General features: G+C 39.7%; 1 protein-coding gene across 1 annotated transcript in view; it reads right to left on the reverse strand.

Annotated features, from left to right (window-relative positions):
* Window positions 1–1,936: 1,936 nt before the first annotated feature.
* Window positions 1,937–13,545, reverse strand: part of LOC149066807 (uncharacterized) — a 70,927-nt gene continuing 59,318 nt past the window's right edge. Inside the window, exons 4-6 of the mRNA XM_089253205.1 lie at window positions 7,764–7,847; window positions 5,742–5,913; window positions 1,937–4,839 (exon numbers count right to left, since the gene is read on the reverse strand). Coding sequence (XP_089109331.1) covers window positions 4,627–4,839; window positions 5,742–5,913; window positions 7,764–7,847 — 469 coding nt within the window. The 3' untranslated portion in view covers window positions 1,937–4,626. The remainder of the gene's footprint in view (window positions 4,840–5,741; window positions 5,914–7,763; window positions 7,848–13,545) is intronic.

Here is a 13,545-nt window from a genome sequence, read left to right on the forward strand (position 1 = left end):
TACTCTTTCCCTGAAGCTCGTGTGCACAGGTCGGTATTGTATTTTCGCTTTCAAAACTGACACGAGGATTTCTGAACACATTTCCAGCATTTCTCAAAGTGTAATCATACCTCTACGACGAACTGTTGAGGAGATAAAAGCCGAATTAGGACTCACTGGACACCTTGTATAATTCACTTGCAATTTATTTGTCATTTTTGTTATATCTGTCAATAAAACCCATAGTGTTTGTCTTTTCTCACAAGATTCTACGCTTGGGAACCATCATTTTTCCTATTTAATGTATGTTTCAATCCACGTCGTTTATTTATGCATAGTACAAAGATCTAAAAGCTCCGTTTATATAAAGGTGGTTAAATTCATGGGCTGGTCACTTTTGGGTGCCGGTGCTCGGCTTAATCTTGTAAAAAAATTCTGATTTTTGAAATATTCTGGATTGGTAGCACACATATCAAAAAATGCTACAGCATCCATGGTCCGACGCAGCTTTTACCTACGAAGTTACACAGGGTGTCCTGTGAGTGTTAGCGCGGCCTCATCAGCCGTCTGTTGTAACCGTATGATTCCAATTTAAAAAAAAAAAAAAACGCTCAAAAGGCGTTAAAAAATTACCCTGTGCCAGTTCTGAGAGTGAAAATACAGTGATTAACAATATAAAAAAAAATCTAAATTTTTATACGGTCCCTCTTGTCCTCCAATTAGAAAAAGTTGTCGTCATTCATCTCCTGAGGCGAACAGAAAAAAAAAACCCCTTGTTTTTAACCGCAATATTCACTGAGATGTTTTAATTCAGAGATCGGAAAAAAAGTTGGGAAATAACAGCAAAACCTATATAACGGATACAACGCTCCTTTCCTTGATTTATGCTGCCCTTCCTCAACTTCTTCCTAATTTCCAGTTTCTGATTTCTGAATTCCAGTATCTCAGCGAATATTGCACTTAGAAACTTTGTTTTGGCCTCGCTAGATACAGGACAACAACTTTTTTAGAGGAAAAGGGGACCATGGGGGGTCATTCAAGTATTACAGGAGATTTCCAGCCATTTTTGACCCCCCTCTCTTGTCAGCAAAACACTGACCCTCCCTCCCCCCCTGTCAGCAAAATTTCGTTAGCAACTTAGAATATTTCATATCTTCAAAAAGGGGTGGTTGATGACGTAAGCAACTTTCACACCCCCCCCCCTTGTCATCAAAAGTCAGCAAATCCGAAACCCCCCCCTCCCACCTCGATGCTGACGTAATATGACCGCCTTTTGAGAATTTTTTAATTTGGAATTATACCTGTACGACCGACGGTTGATGAAATAAAAGCCTCATTATATATAGCACTTGCAGGACACCCTGTATAAACAGTCTCTAATGTACGAAATTTCAGAATAAATGGAGAAAACAATCTCAGAATTAATGAAAATTCAGACGAAAAAGAAGTACAGAAAATAATTTCAGAATTGAAATAAGATTCAGAATAAATGAAAAGAAAATAACTGCAGAAGTTCCCAAAATTCAATATCATTTTAATGTGCATCATTTATAATTTTAAACTAAGAATTAACACAGAAGAAATAATTTCGGAATTGGCAAAAACTAAAAGTAAAGAGTATTCGAAATTTGTAAAATGCAATGAAAATTCCCAAATACAGAACACATTTCAGGCATTAATTGGGAAAATAACTTATTTCAAAATACAGGAAAAATTTAAGAAAAGAATTTCAAAATCAATGAAAAAAATAATAATTCAATTAATTTATTTTCCCCGTGAAATAAAATACCCAGGAATTAATATATAAATGATAACAGTAATATCTGACCGAATATTAAGGCTAAACGTTCAGGATTTAGACTTTTATGTATTGAATTTGGTCACAAAATGAGAAAAATAGTGAAAAATTGATTAAGAAAATGAATTCACGTCAAAGAAATACTGTACAATATTATTTTATATCGAAAAATTTATTAAATTTTACTTTCAGACAACTGCAATAAATAGGCATTAGATGGAAAAGACTTTCAATAACATCTATACATAGAAGATATGGAATCACTACAAACTTTTCTGGTAATTATTTCGTTATCACATCACATCTTTTCGAAAAAAGAGACGTCCGAAAATGCAAATAATTATCATACAATTATTAATAAAAATTCATACCATAATTATATATAACAAATATGGACCACGAGATTCTAGAAATACGATCGGTGTAGTTCGATAAAAAAAAAATAATTACTGATAATGACTCCACAAATTGAATTCTGGGAATGAAATAGTTTATACAGCATAAAAAAAGACTACAAGGTAGCTTCTCAAATGTTTTACGGTCATAGATTTCAGCATGAGCTTGGCACGTATAATTATCTGAATTACTGAACTTAAATAACGTGAGATAATGACTCTAATTATTATTATGGTTCATTTTTGGAGCTCGTGAATTGGCGATATAATAAGTACTAGGCTTTAAGCCATGCAAAATTATCCGAATTATCAATCCATTGTGTTCTCAGTTAGTGATTATCACATAATAAATATATCATATGTAAGGGTTTTTCCCGGTGTCTTCCTCATGGTACGACAAAAGAAAGCTGAAATGACTATTTTATCGAATAATTTACATATCTGCGTACAATTAAGATCCATTAAATTAGCACCACTGAATAGTTATAGCAATGAGCATGCTTGCAGACAACTAATGGGTCCGTAGAAGAATTTGTTGAAATTTGTTTGCACCCGTGGCCCCCGCTACACCAAGTTTTCTTCTTGTGCCCACCCCCCTCTTTTCCGGGGGGTCCCCGTTCCCCTTATCCGAGAGTGAGACCCATTCTACTAACTGAATTGATTTTTTTAAATAATTTTATAGTAAGAAATACACTTTTAATTTAAAGTAAGGCCAATCTATATGGACCCTTGGGTAGAGTTCAGTCTACTTTCCTATTGAGGGATGCATCGTCGTTATGGGGAGACCCTCCAGGGAAAGTGTTGTTCTCGTTCTTCGTACTTAGCTGGAAGTAACAACTTAGATAATAGATATAATTTCACTAATTAGCATTATACGATAGCAAGTTACATCATGTAGGTTCCTGAAGGCATCGAAGACATTGACTTCCCCAAACCACCCCCGAGTCATGCCCAAATGAGCACAGGCGTTGTTTTATGAGCAGCTCTGCTGGAATGTGAAACAATCACAATTTTTTCCCCCATGGTTATCTTCAAATATTTATTTCTTCATATCTTATTTCTTTTCCTAATCCTGTATCTCTCCTTAGCCCTGTGATGACTCCTCTTCTATTTGATTTTCATTCGTGGCCCTCAAAATAGCACCATCCTAGGACCGCAAGAGTGGGGGGCATATGGTCCCAGGTTGAGGGACACTAAGGCAGATCATCAAAGAACCGCCTCCAAGTACGATTTTCCACCTTAATTTCGAACATGGCCCCTTTGCAATACATTTTATATGCCCCCCTCCCCCATCGGTCTTATCCAGTAGAGAGCAAGACCCTTTATACTTATAAAATTTATATTTTGCCCTACCCTTCTTAAACACTAGTTATGGCTTCTTTACTACTTGATTTTCATTCATTAATTCTTTAGAATAAGACCTTGGACTACAGGTTGGAGGGGAAGGGGTATATGGTTCCAGGTTGAGAACCGCTTTCCTACAGGACAGTTCTATTTCATTCTAAGTGTGGTCACACATATTCCAACATAATCCCCTTGAATTGTTCACATTTATATCATTTCACTCGCCCTTGTGACCTTCCCCCTCACCCTTGGATAACATGCCATAACTCCCCCGTTTACTTGATTGATTTCCATCCAGACCCGCAAAAGGACCACATGATTCCCTAATCGAGAACCACCACTCATCATCTTTATGATCGAAGCAAAATTACACCAGAAATATCACAGCTTATCCTTGTTCTGCTTTTTGTTACACAATGGCTATAATTTGCGAAAAAATTCAGTTTCCTTTTTTGATAAAGTCAGACCTCGGTATAGCGTCACCCCTGGAGACCTCCAGACCAACCGTTGCCCTGTGTCCCCCCTCCCCTAGGGAATATAAACTGGTTCGTCTCAGATCCCTGGAGACCGAACAAAACGACTTCATAAGAGAGATTTCTCAATAACGTCTAATCCCGATTCACTAATATGCTGGCAGGGACCAATAAAAAGTGACGTTATAGGCCGGACAACTTAAGATTGATGACTTTATGCCGAAATCTTCCTGTATCTATCGGATGTGTCATGGCCTAGACCTAGATCGACGCACTATTAAAGAGGTGGTGCTAATGTAATGACTCTCATATGTACATTTTTCGATCATTTCTCTCGAGGAACTTTTCCCAATGACTTTTCTCAAGACTAGATGACATTATATCAAAGTAAGAGTCCTTAAATGTTGAGATCGGTGGAAAGATGAGTTTTCATTTCAATTTCAACATGCACATGAAGTGCCTGTGTCTTTAGTCCCATGTTATATACATCTTTGAAAAATTGATTCGCCCAAAACTATCCATGCAATGGAGGTCCACGTCACAAGTCACACTGCAGCGAATCACAATTCATGTTTTTTTTCCAAACAAACAAGTGTGACGCTTCTTTATAATACACGTTATCGCTCTACAAGAGTTGCTATAATTTCAGATCCGTCATGACCCAGTGAATGTCCGAAAAGACTGAGCATCGACGCTCTGATTCGACGAAATCCATGTCGTCGTCGTTTCTTCTGGAATGTTCCGTGTCGGTATTTGGTTTCGGTATCTTCAGCGGACAAGGCAATAGTTCCGGCATCACTGAATGGTGTACTATCAGAGCCTGTAGTGTCGAGAACTCTTTGGTGAAGCCCTTGAAAGAGAACGAAAGACAAAATTTAGAAACAAGAACATTATTTTATATAACGAGGATATTAGGGGTTGTCAACTTTTCTCGGCGCAAGTACCCATCCCTCCTCGAAATCCGTTGGACGCTTTTGCGTACCTTTAGAAATTTGTAAACAGCGTTTTAAAAGGGATATCTGCTCACTCTCTAGCTCAGGGATGCTCAAACTTTAGCAGAGTACGGACCACTTCATTAGTATCAAAACTTGGCACGGGCTACTTAAGTGATCTGGAACAGCACCGTAGGTCACTTGTGAGCTGTAAATGTGCAGCGTAGTTCATTTTTATAAAATTAGGTTTCAGGTCGCGGGCCACATCAAATGACTCTGAAGGTCAGAGCCCAGTCTTTCCCAAAGTGGGCAATATCGCTCCCTGGTGGGCGATGGAATGGTCCGGGGGGGGGGCGATAGAAGCTACGGATTTAGCATAGGATTCTATGGGTTTACTTGAGTTGGGGGGCGATGAGAGAAAATAATTCTGGAGAAGGGGGCGATGGGATGAAAAGTTTGGGAAACTATGCTCTAGCCATACGTACGAGGTTTTCGTAACCTAAGGAAGACGTAGAAGATGGTATAAAAGGGAGGTCTGCGTTACGAATGCGTAAAAGATATTCTCGAGGAGAAGATCGCTTACCCTTACGCATGCGCATGAGAGGATTATGTATCCTTAAGAATTCAAATAAAGAGTGCACGAACGACAATCGGTGCGTCCACTCGTAGCGTACTTAAGCAGTAGATAGTTTTACATAGTGTACATTATTGTACTGCAGCCCAGTGTTGCCACACCGTAGATAAAAATCATGAAAACACATTTCGACTGAACCTGAAACGTTTCACGATGGCCAGACCAAAGAGATTCACGCTTTCATACCTTTATTTTATAGCCTCTGTTCGTGTGAAGTACCAGGTAGTGTGCAATGCCGCAAGGGTTTTTCTCTTCCGGTACCCTGAGAGTCAATGCGTAACATCCGGGTTTGGTGCTGCTTTCCCTTACGACGAATGAACCGACTGGTTCGGCGGAAAGAGCTTCAAGGGTAGCTTCCCTGTCAAAAGAAAACGCCAATTAATTAATTGCATATCGCATTCACTTTTTTCCTAGTAGATTTACACATTAATGTGTGACTACACATTAAAAAATGACTATAGAAAGAAATCATAGATTTTTGTTACATCCCGCAGCTTCGTATAGGCCGCACAAAATTTTACATAGGGACATTTTTTAAAACCAGGAATTCCTTTATAACGAAATTTCGTTATAACGAAGTGATTTCTACGGTTTCTCGTTATAACGGGATTCGACTGTATACTGTTCAAGTTGTCTTTGGGGATTTTACTGCACTCGCTGTCCCTGAGTTCTACCGCCAAAATGAGCAGGGCGATAGCACACATGAAGGCCCACAATTTCTGCAAAAGGAACCAAGGGTTATAACCACTGAAAGGATTCAGATCGACTCATCATTTGTCATTACTGCGCACTACACACGTCAGTCGCCACAGCCAATAGCTGTTCTCTACGCTGTTTTCTCGTTTTAACGATCCGACGTCACACTGAACGAAAATCTGGTTTTCCCGCCCTCTATGATCCCGTTGGGAGGCGTCATACCCAGGATTACAGACCTCTAGGTCTGCGTTCATAGTGGAGCGAAGAGGTAAGAATTTTAAGAATTGCGACTAGGATGAAAAAAATGTATAAGGATGTCCGCACATATAGTAAAAGAGGCGGAGGAGGATAGAGAAAATGGCCAGAGGGGGTTCTGAAATGGCAAGGGTGTGACGGTGATGATGATGATGATCCCTCCGCTGGAGAGGGAAAGAAAAAAGGGATAAAGAGACCAATCAGCAGATAGAGATGGGAACAAACATGTTTGCTCGACTCCCGTACGTCTCGTTGAGTAGCCTCTTTCTCTTCTTTGTCTCGTTCCCCCCAGTAAGTGCGGTTTAGAACAAAATAATGCAATTGTTTTCGTCGCTACTCCTTATTATCCACCTCGTGGTCGCCTCACTATGTGCACGGCTTTATTAGGGAGATGAACTACATCACATTACGTCCACATGTCAGAAGTCATCGAAATATGGTAATCTTGCTCACGTCACGAATAGCGACGTTTTTTTCCCCTCTTGCACTCCCGGTGTTACTTAAGAATCTCTGCCCACCCCCACTTTTTGGATGTCATTTTATGAAACTGACCATCCGAGTAGAGCAGCTTGTTGTCACGGTCGCAGGTTCGAACCCAGGGGAGAAGATATTTAATCTGAGAAATAAGATATTTTCCATTACGAGCTTGAGGGGAACACCGATAGATGGCGCCTTCATTTCCTACAAACTTATTAATTGGCAGTAAAGTGCAATTCAGATAAGTGTATATATTTAAGTCAGTTTTAAGTTTTTACTCACAAGTTTTAAGTGTTAAAGTCTGAAAGTGGATAGGTCACTGGTTTGAATCATCACCTCCTAGAGATAGAAGGCCTCTGCACTTTTTGCCATAAACGTCATTCAGACTACCTAGCAAGTTTGCCACATTTTGATACACAGCATCTTATTTCGTTTCTTCTTATTTTGGCGTAGAATCTTCCTGATTGGCTCACAAATACCGCGTAGTGATCGTATGTGGGGCATAGAAATCGCCAATTCTGAACCCGATCATTTCTTTTCCTCACAACGATGATATTGGTACGAGCAGGGAATTTTTTTCCCCCTGAATATTCTGAGGGAAAATGGACTGCTTACTGACTTCACAAGCTGAGTGCGGAGGCCTTATATCTCTAGGAGGTTCTGGATGATCCCGCGTGATGCTAGCCATTGGTTGTTATAGTGCACCGCTCACGGAGCGTCCGCCTGCATGATCAGTTGGCATCATGGAGCTGTACTTTAAAGATAAAGGGTTAGAATTACCTTGGAAGATCGCCTTTGAACCAAGGGAATTTTTTCAGCTCCTCTTTCTCTTTCTCATGTTTCGCCGCTAAAGACTCGATCCAACTATAAATTCAAATCAGAAAAGACAGGTTTAGACATATTTTTAGATAACATAAATAAAACGTAACAATTTTTTTTATGGTCGTCTGGTGTCATCAAGTGGGGTTACGAATGCGTCCCTTTAATTTCGTTTTAGTACAGGATGGCTGGTCTGGTACAAAAATTTCACGACGTATTCACATCATCCTCTTTAGATTCATCTTCACGCTATCTATCCCGTAAATATGATTAAATTTTGTTTGCGAAGTGACAAAGCCCAGATCGGTTTGGTGCTCAAGTTTGATGACTTATTCTCACGAATAGGGGTAACGTTGGAGATTAAAGATCGATCTTATTCTCAATAAGATCTATCCGCTAATGCTACTAATTTCAATTGGATCCATAGACTTCTAAAGATGTTTGGTATATTCAGTGACATAACTATCAATAGCCCAGTGGCTCTCAAAATTTATTCACCCGCGGCTCGCTTACCCAATTCATGATTCACCTGCAGCTTTCCAGAATAGTTTGGTAGATATTTTCCCATATAAAAGAACCACTTCAAAGCATAAATAGGGGCACAAATTAATATCTGCAGCTCACGGCGAAGCCACTGATAAAGGTTGGCGACGCCCTTAGGGGCTTCGATGCAAACATGACGATGCAATGCAATAGCCAATTCGTTGGTCTAAGATAAAACTCCCAATACAAAATAAAGGGGAAAAAAGTGAAACTTCGCCACACATAAAGGCCAATAATTACTTTATCAGAAATTGCTAAAATTAAAACTTTTTTGCAGTGCCTCGGTACTATAGATTATAACCAAATGGAAAAATGACCTTCGCTCATTGACATGTACCAAAAGAGAGTCCATATTTTTTTGACCGAATTAGAAGTTGTAGAAATTCGAATTATTTTAGCAAATTTTTTAAGCGGGGACATTTTTTTTCCTTTAGCTGAGAAGTACCCAAAATTACTTCAGAAGCGAAAAACGTTGGGGAATTTATTTCATTTATAACAAGAACGCCCTAAAAATTGGTTCGTTCATTTAATGAAATCTAAAGAATGTGTACGTATTAAATATAAATTTCCATATTTTTTTCTTGAAATGCGGCTAATATGATGTATTTTCAGATGCTCCAGACGCCTCTAAAAATTCAATGTTTCATGGCTGATTGTTTTTTTTATAAGACAACTTTTTTGTTATATATATATACAGGGTGATTCGAAACTCAACGTACAAACTTTTATGGGAGGTAGAAAACACAAAAAAACAGAATCAGACAGGAATGTATGACCGGAAACCCGACCTGATCAGCTGACATGATCATAAAGATACAGAAATGACAAGCCAATAATGGGTGGTAAAACTCTTTATTTAGCGGTACTTCACACGAGGACAGTACGTGTACACGCTGAGTTTCACAACAAGTGCTCAAAGTTATGTACGTTTCACAACGGCGACGCACAGTGGTCCAAATCGGGAAATTAGTTAGAAAAAAAAATAAAAAATGAAGTTCTTGCTTTTCGGAGGAAAACCCATATGTGTGTATAGACAAATGTCTTGTGCATCTTAGGTGATATTTGTTTCATGATATTTGTTTACATCGGGGGGTTAAAGGAGGGTAATGACTCACTCAAATGGGGCTCTTAACGAAATGTGATGAAAAGCTTAATTTTCTAAGGTTGTTACTCGGTTGCGTTTGAATTGGAACCATGAAATTCTTTTTGCTATTCATTTTTAGTTCTCTGTACTTTTTAGTTCGTTATTTTCCAAACTCCGAATAGAGGAAATAATTTTCGTAATTCGTCCTTAAAGTTTGGTAAATTTTTTAGTAGTTTTGGCTACAAAAAGTGAGTTATAAAAAACGTTTAACTTTGTCTTTTTCGGATGCTCCACACGTTGATGGTGAACGTTCTGCATTATGCGTAGCCGCCCCCAGCCACCCCTTTTTAAGTAAGAAATTTTTGGAAATGGCCTTATGTGTGACTCGTCTAGAGTTATTTGACGTTATTCGCTCTAATGGTGGGTTGAGCATGTCTTTTAAAAATTCAGCAGACCATATATATTGATAAAAAGTCAAAATTTTAACAAAGCCTGGAAGTCAAGAGCAGTAAATTTTGTCTGAAAATTAAATGTTTCATCAGTTTCTTATCAAAAAAGTGGAGATCTAGTAACAAGACCCTGACACGTTTCCTCTGCAAAAATTCAGCATGGCGATTTTAAATGTTCAATCGGTAATCAAGCCCACAAATCATAGATTTTATTTATTTGCACTGTTCATTTTTAAAGTTTTGTGTTATAAGAGAATAATTTACTATTTCTTGAGTGAAAATCTTGATTTTTTTACGCATTAAACTTCAATTAAGTGTCCCCCCCCCCAAGTTTTCACGGCAATATTTTGTTTCGAATGTGCTTTGGTATTATTATAATTTTTTAAATATTATTCGTAATAAATATGAGTGATGCATTATTATTTTGGAGACAGTCAATCAGAAAAGTAGGAAACATCAGTATAAAAGCTGGAAAGATGAATTAGAAATAACTAATTATGTCATTGAAATGGAAATAATTTGCAAAAATGTAGAAAACCTAGTAATCATGCCAAAGTAGTTTTAAAATTACCAAACGTTATTATTATTCAATTATACCTCTCAGCCTGTGTGGATGCCTATTTTTGATGTGAAGCAAAAATAATTTTTCAGAAATATTCATTAGTTTTCGAGAAAACATTTTCTTCCTTCCAAATTCGCTATATTCACCACTTTTAGGCGCATTGATCGCCTAACTTTTTCAAAAATACCCGGCATTTAGCGGACGTTTGCAGCTGCGACGGAGATTCTTGCGACGAGGTCGGTGTCAGAATCAACCGGCGTCTCGTAGACCATGGCTACGAGGGTCTTCCACGAGAAGAAATCCAACAGACTAGATAAATCAGGCGATCGTGGTGACCGTGGGACGGTCCACCTCGCCCAATCCATCGAGGCGCAAACGCGACGTTCGAGTATTCACGTACGACACACGGAAAAATGAGCTGGAGTCCCCATCGTGCTGGAACGACATTACACGCCGAACCGACACAGGAGCAATGTCGGGTAATAAATAAAGTTTTTCCACCCTCTATTTTGGCCTGTCATTTCTACATCTTTAATCCTCCAGCTGATCAGGTTGAGGTCATGCATTCCTATGTGATTCTGTTTGTGTTTTCTACCCCCCCCCTAAAAGTTTTGAATCACCCTATACAGGGCCGCCACTAGATGCTTGGTCACCCGGGGCAAGTGCCCATTTTGGCGCCCCCTTGTAATGTTGAAGGAGAGGTGTGAAAATAAAATTTGCACCCCCACTGGTCCAGCGCCTGGGGCACGAAGCCTACCTGCTCCCCCTAGTTGCGGCCCTGACCATATATATATATATATATATATATATACAGGGTGGTGAGCAAAAAGTCCGTAGAGAAACTATAGAAAAGAATAAAAACCAGAAAAATTACCGAAATAATTAAAACGGTTTGCCGGGTTAACATCGCTAGGGCACGGGAATTTTTTTCAAGATAAGGAAAAAAAACCTCAACAAACAGCCGATAGGTGGCGCTGACGTACACAAGTCAAAGAAAAGATACGCAAATAACGAACAGAATGCCTCCAAATCGTTTATTACAGCAGTATGTGTTCCACGTGACCAACCATCACGGGGGTAATCATGGCCCCCACATCCTGGAGTAGGGCCCTAGGCTGGGATGGATCTTTCACGGGCCCTCTTATGATGTATTTACAGCGTGAAAAAATAAAAAATAATGAAAATCGTCCTGGGCCCCAGGGTTGGAGCCTTGCCAGCCCACCCCTTGTGGGGGAGATGGGGATAATACATTGCAAGCGAGTCACAAATCCAGCAACGGCAGAGCGCAGTAGGTCCACATACATGGTTTACAACGGTGAACTGGTTGTGGATGAGGAGCGCAAGTTCCTATATAACCGTCTCATTTGCATAATTCCGCCGAAGTCACTCGTACCAGCGCCACCTATCAGCTATTTTTTGTCATCCCCCCCCGTCTTAAAAAAATTCCCGTGACCTAGCGATGCTAACCCTGCAAACCATTTTCTATTTTGGTTACTTTCCCGGTTTCTATTCATTTTCAAAGTTTCTACGGACTTTATATATACAGGGTGTTCTGTAAGCGCTAGCGCGGCCTTATCTCATTAACCGTCTGTCGTAGAGATACGATTCCAATTTAAAAAGTGCTCAACAGCCATTCAAAAACTATCACTCGGTAGGTCACTCCATCACTCACTCACTGGGTCGTTCCCTCTGTCACTGACTCACTAGATCACTCACTCGATCACACGCACTCAATCACTACGTGACGCATTCACTCACCAGGTCACTGATGCGGTCACTCGCTCATCCACTAAATCTACCACTGCATCGCTCATACAGATCTCTCTCGCCCCTCTGTACAAATATTAAGAGTGAAACAGTATATATATATATATATTTTTTTTTCTAACTTCAAATTAGAAAGTTGTTGCTTGTTTCTCCCGATGCCAAAATAAAATCCATATTTCTAAGTGCAATAGAGAGAAACACGAACTGCTCTCCAAATGCGGAAAACCCGTTTTACCCGCATTGAACGCTGTTTTTTCCCAAATTCCCCCGTTTTTCGAATTCGAATAGCTCTATGAATATTCGAAATTGCACTTACAAACATGGGAATTTCTTTCGTTGCCATCAGGGGAGATAAAGCAGCAACTTTCTAATTGGAAGTTTGAGCGCAGAAGGAATCGTATACAAATTTATATTTTTCATTTTGTACAACACACTGTATTTTCACTCTCAATACTGGTACAGGGTAACTTTTGAACGGCTGTTGAGCATTTTTTAAGTTGGAATCATACCTCTACGACGGACGGTTGATGAGGTTTTTTTTAGGTTTTTCTGGATAACAATGGATGTGGACGCCATGTATCATGAGTTTTAAATAGGACTCATTTCCGGTTTAGGGAAAATTCACCGACAAATATTCACCACTAAGAAAACTCACCGACTAACAATTTATCGACGGAAAATTTACAGCTGGGAAAATTCACCGACAACTGTTCGACACGAGTCAATGAGCTAGTAAGTGAGCGAGGAATGATCGAGTGAGTGAATCAGTAAATGATACAGTAGTTAGTGAGTGTGGCAGGGTTAGTGAGTAAACTAGTGAGTGAGCGAATGACAAGGTTAGTGAGTGAGCGAGTGACAAGGTTAGTGAGTGAGCGAGTGACAAGGTTAGTGAGTGAGCGAGTGACAGATTGAGCGATTCAGAGAGGAGTAAGTGACCTAGTGAGTGAATGTCATGATGAGCGATGCAGTGGTAGATTTAGTGAATGAGCGAGTGACCGCATGAGTGACCTGGTGAGTGAATGCGTGAAGTAGTGATTGAGTGCGTGTGATCGAGTGATTGAGTGCGTGTGATCGAGTGATTGAGTGCGTGTGATCGAGTGAGTGATCTAGTGAGAGGGAACGATCCAGTGAGTGAGTGATGGAGTGACCTACCGAGTCAGTGAGCGAGAGCTACAGTGACAGGTCGATTTCGCTCATTCATTCACTCCCTCGTCACTTGCTCGCTGGATCATTCATTCACTCAGTCGAACTGACGTCGGTGAAATGTTTGTAGGTGGATTTTCCATTCGGTGAGTTATCGGTAGGTGAAATTTCCTTGAGAAACTTTGGTGAATTTTG

The sequence above is a fragment of the Pholcus phalangioides genome, unplaced genomic scaffold (assembly GCF_987345545.1).
Source record: "Pholcus phalangioides strain wild (caught in Gottingen) unplaced genomic scaffold, Ppha-v1.0 ptg000032l_1, whole genome shotgun sequence".
Lineage (NCBI taxonomy): Eukaryota > Metazoa > Arthropoda > Arachnida > Araneae > Pholcidae > Pholcus > Pholcus phalangioides.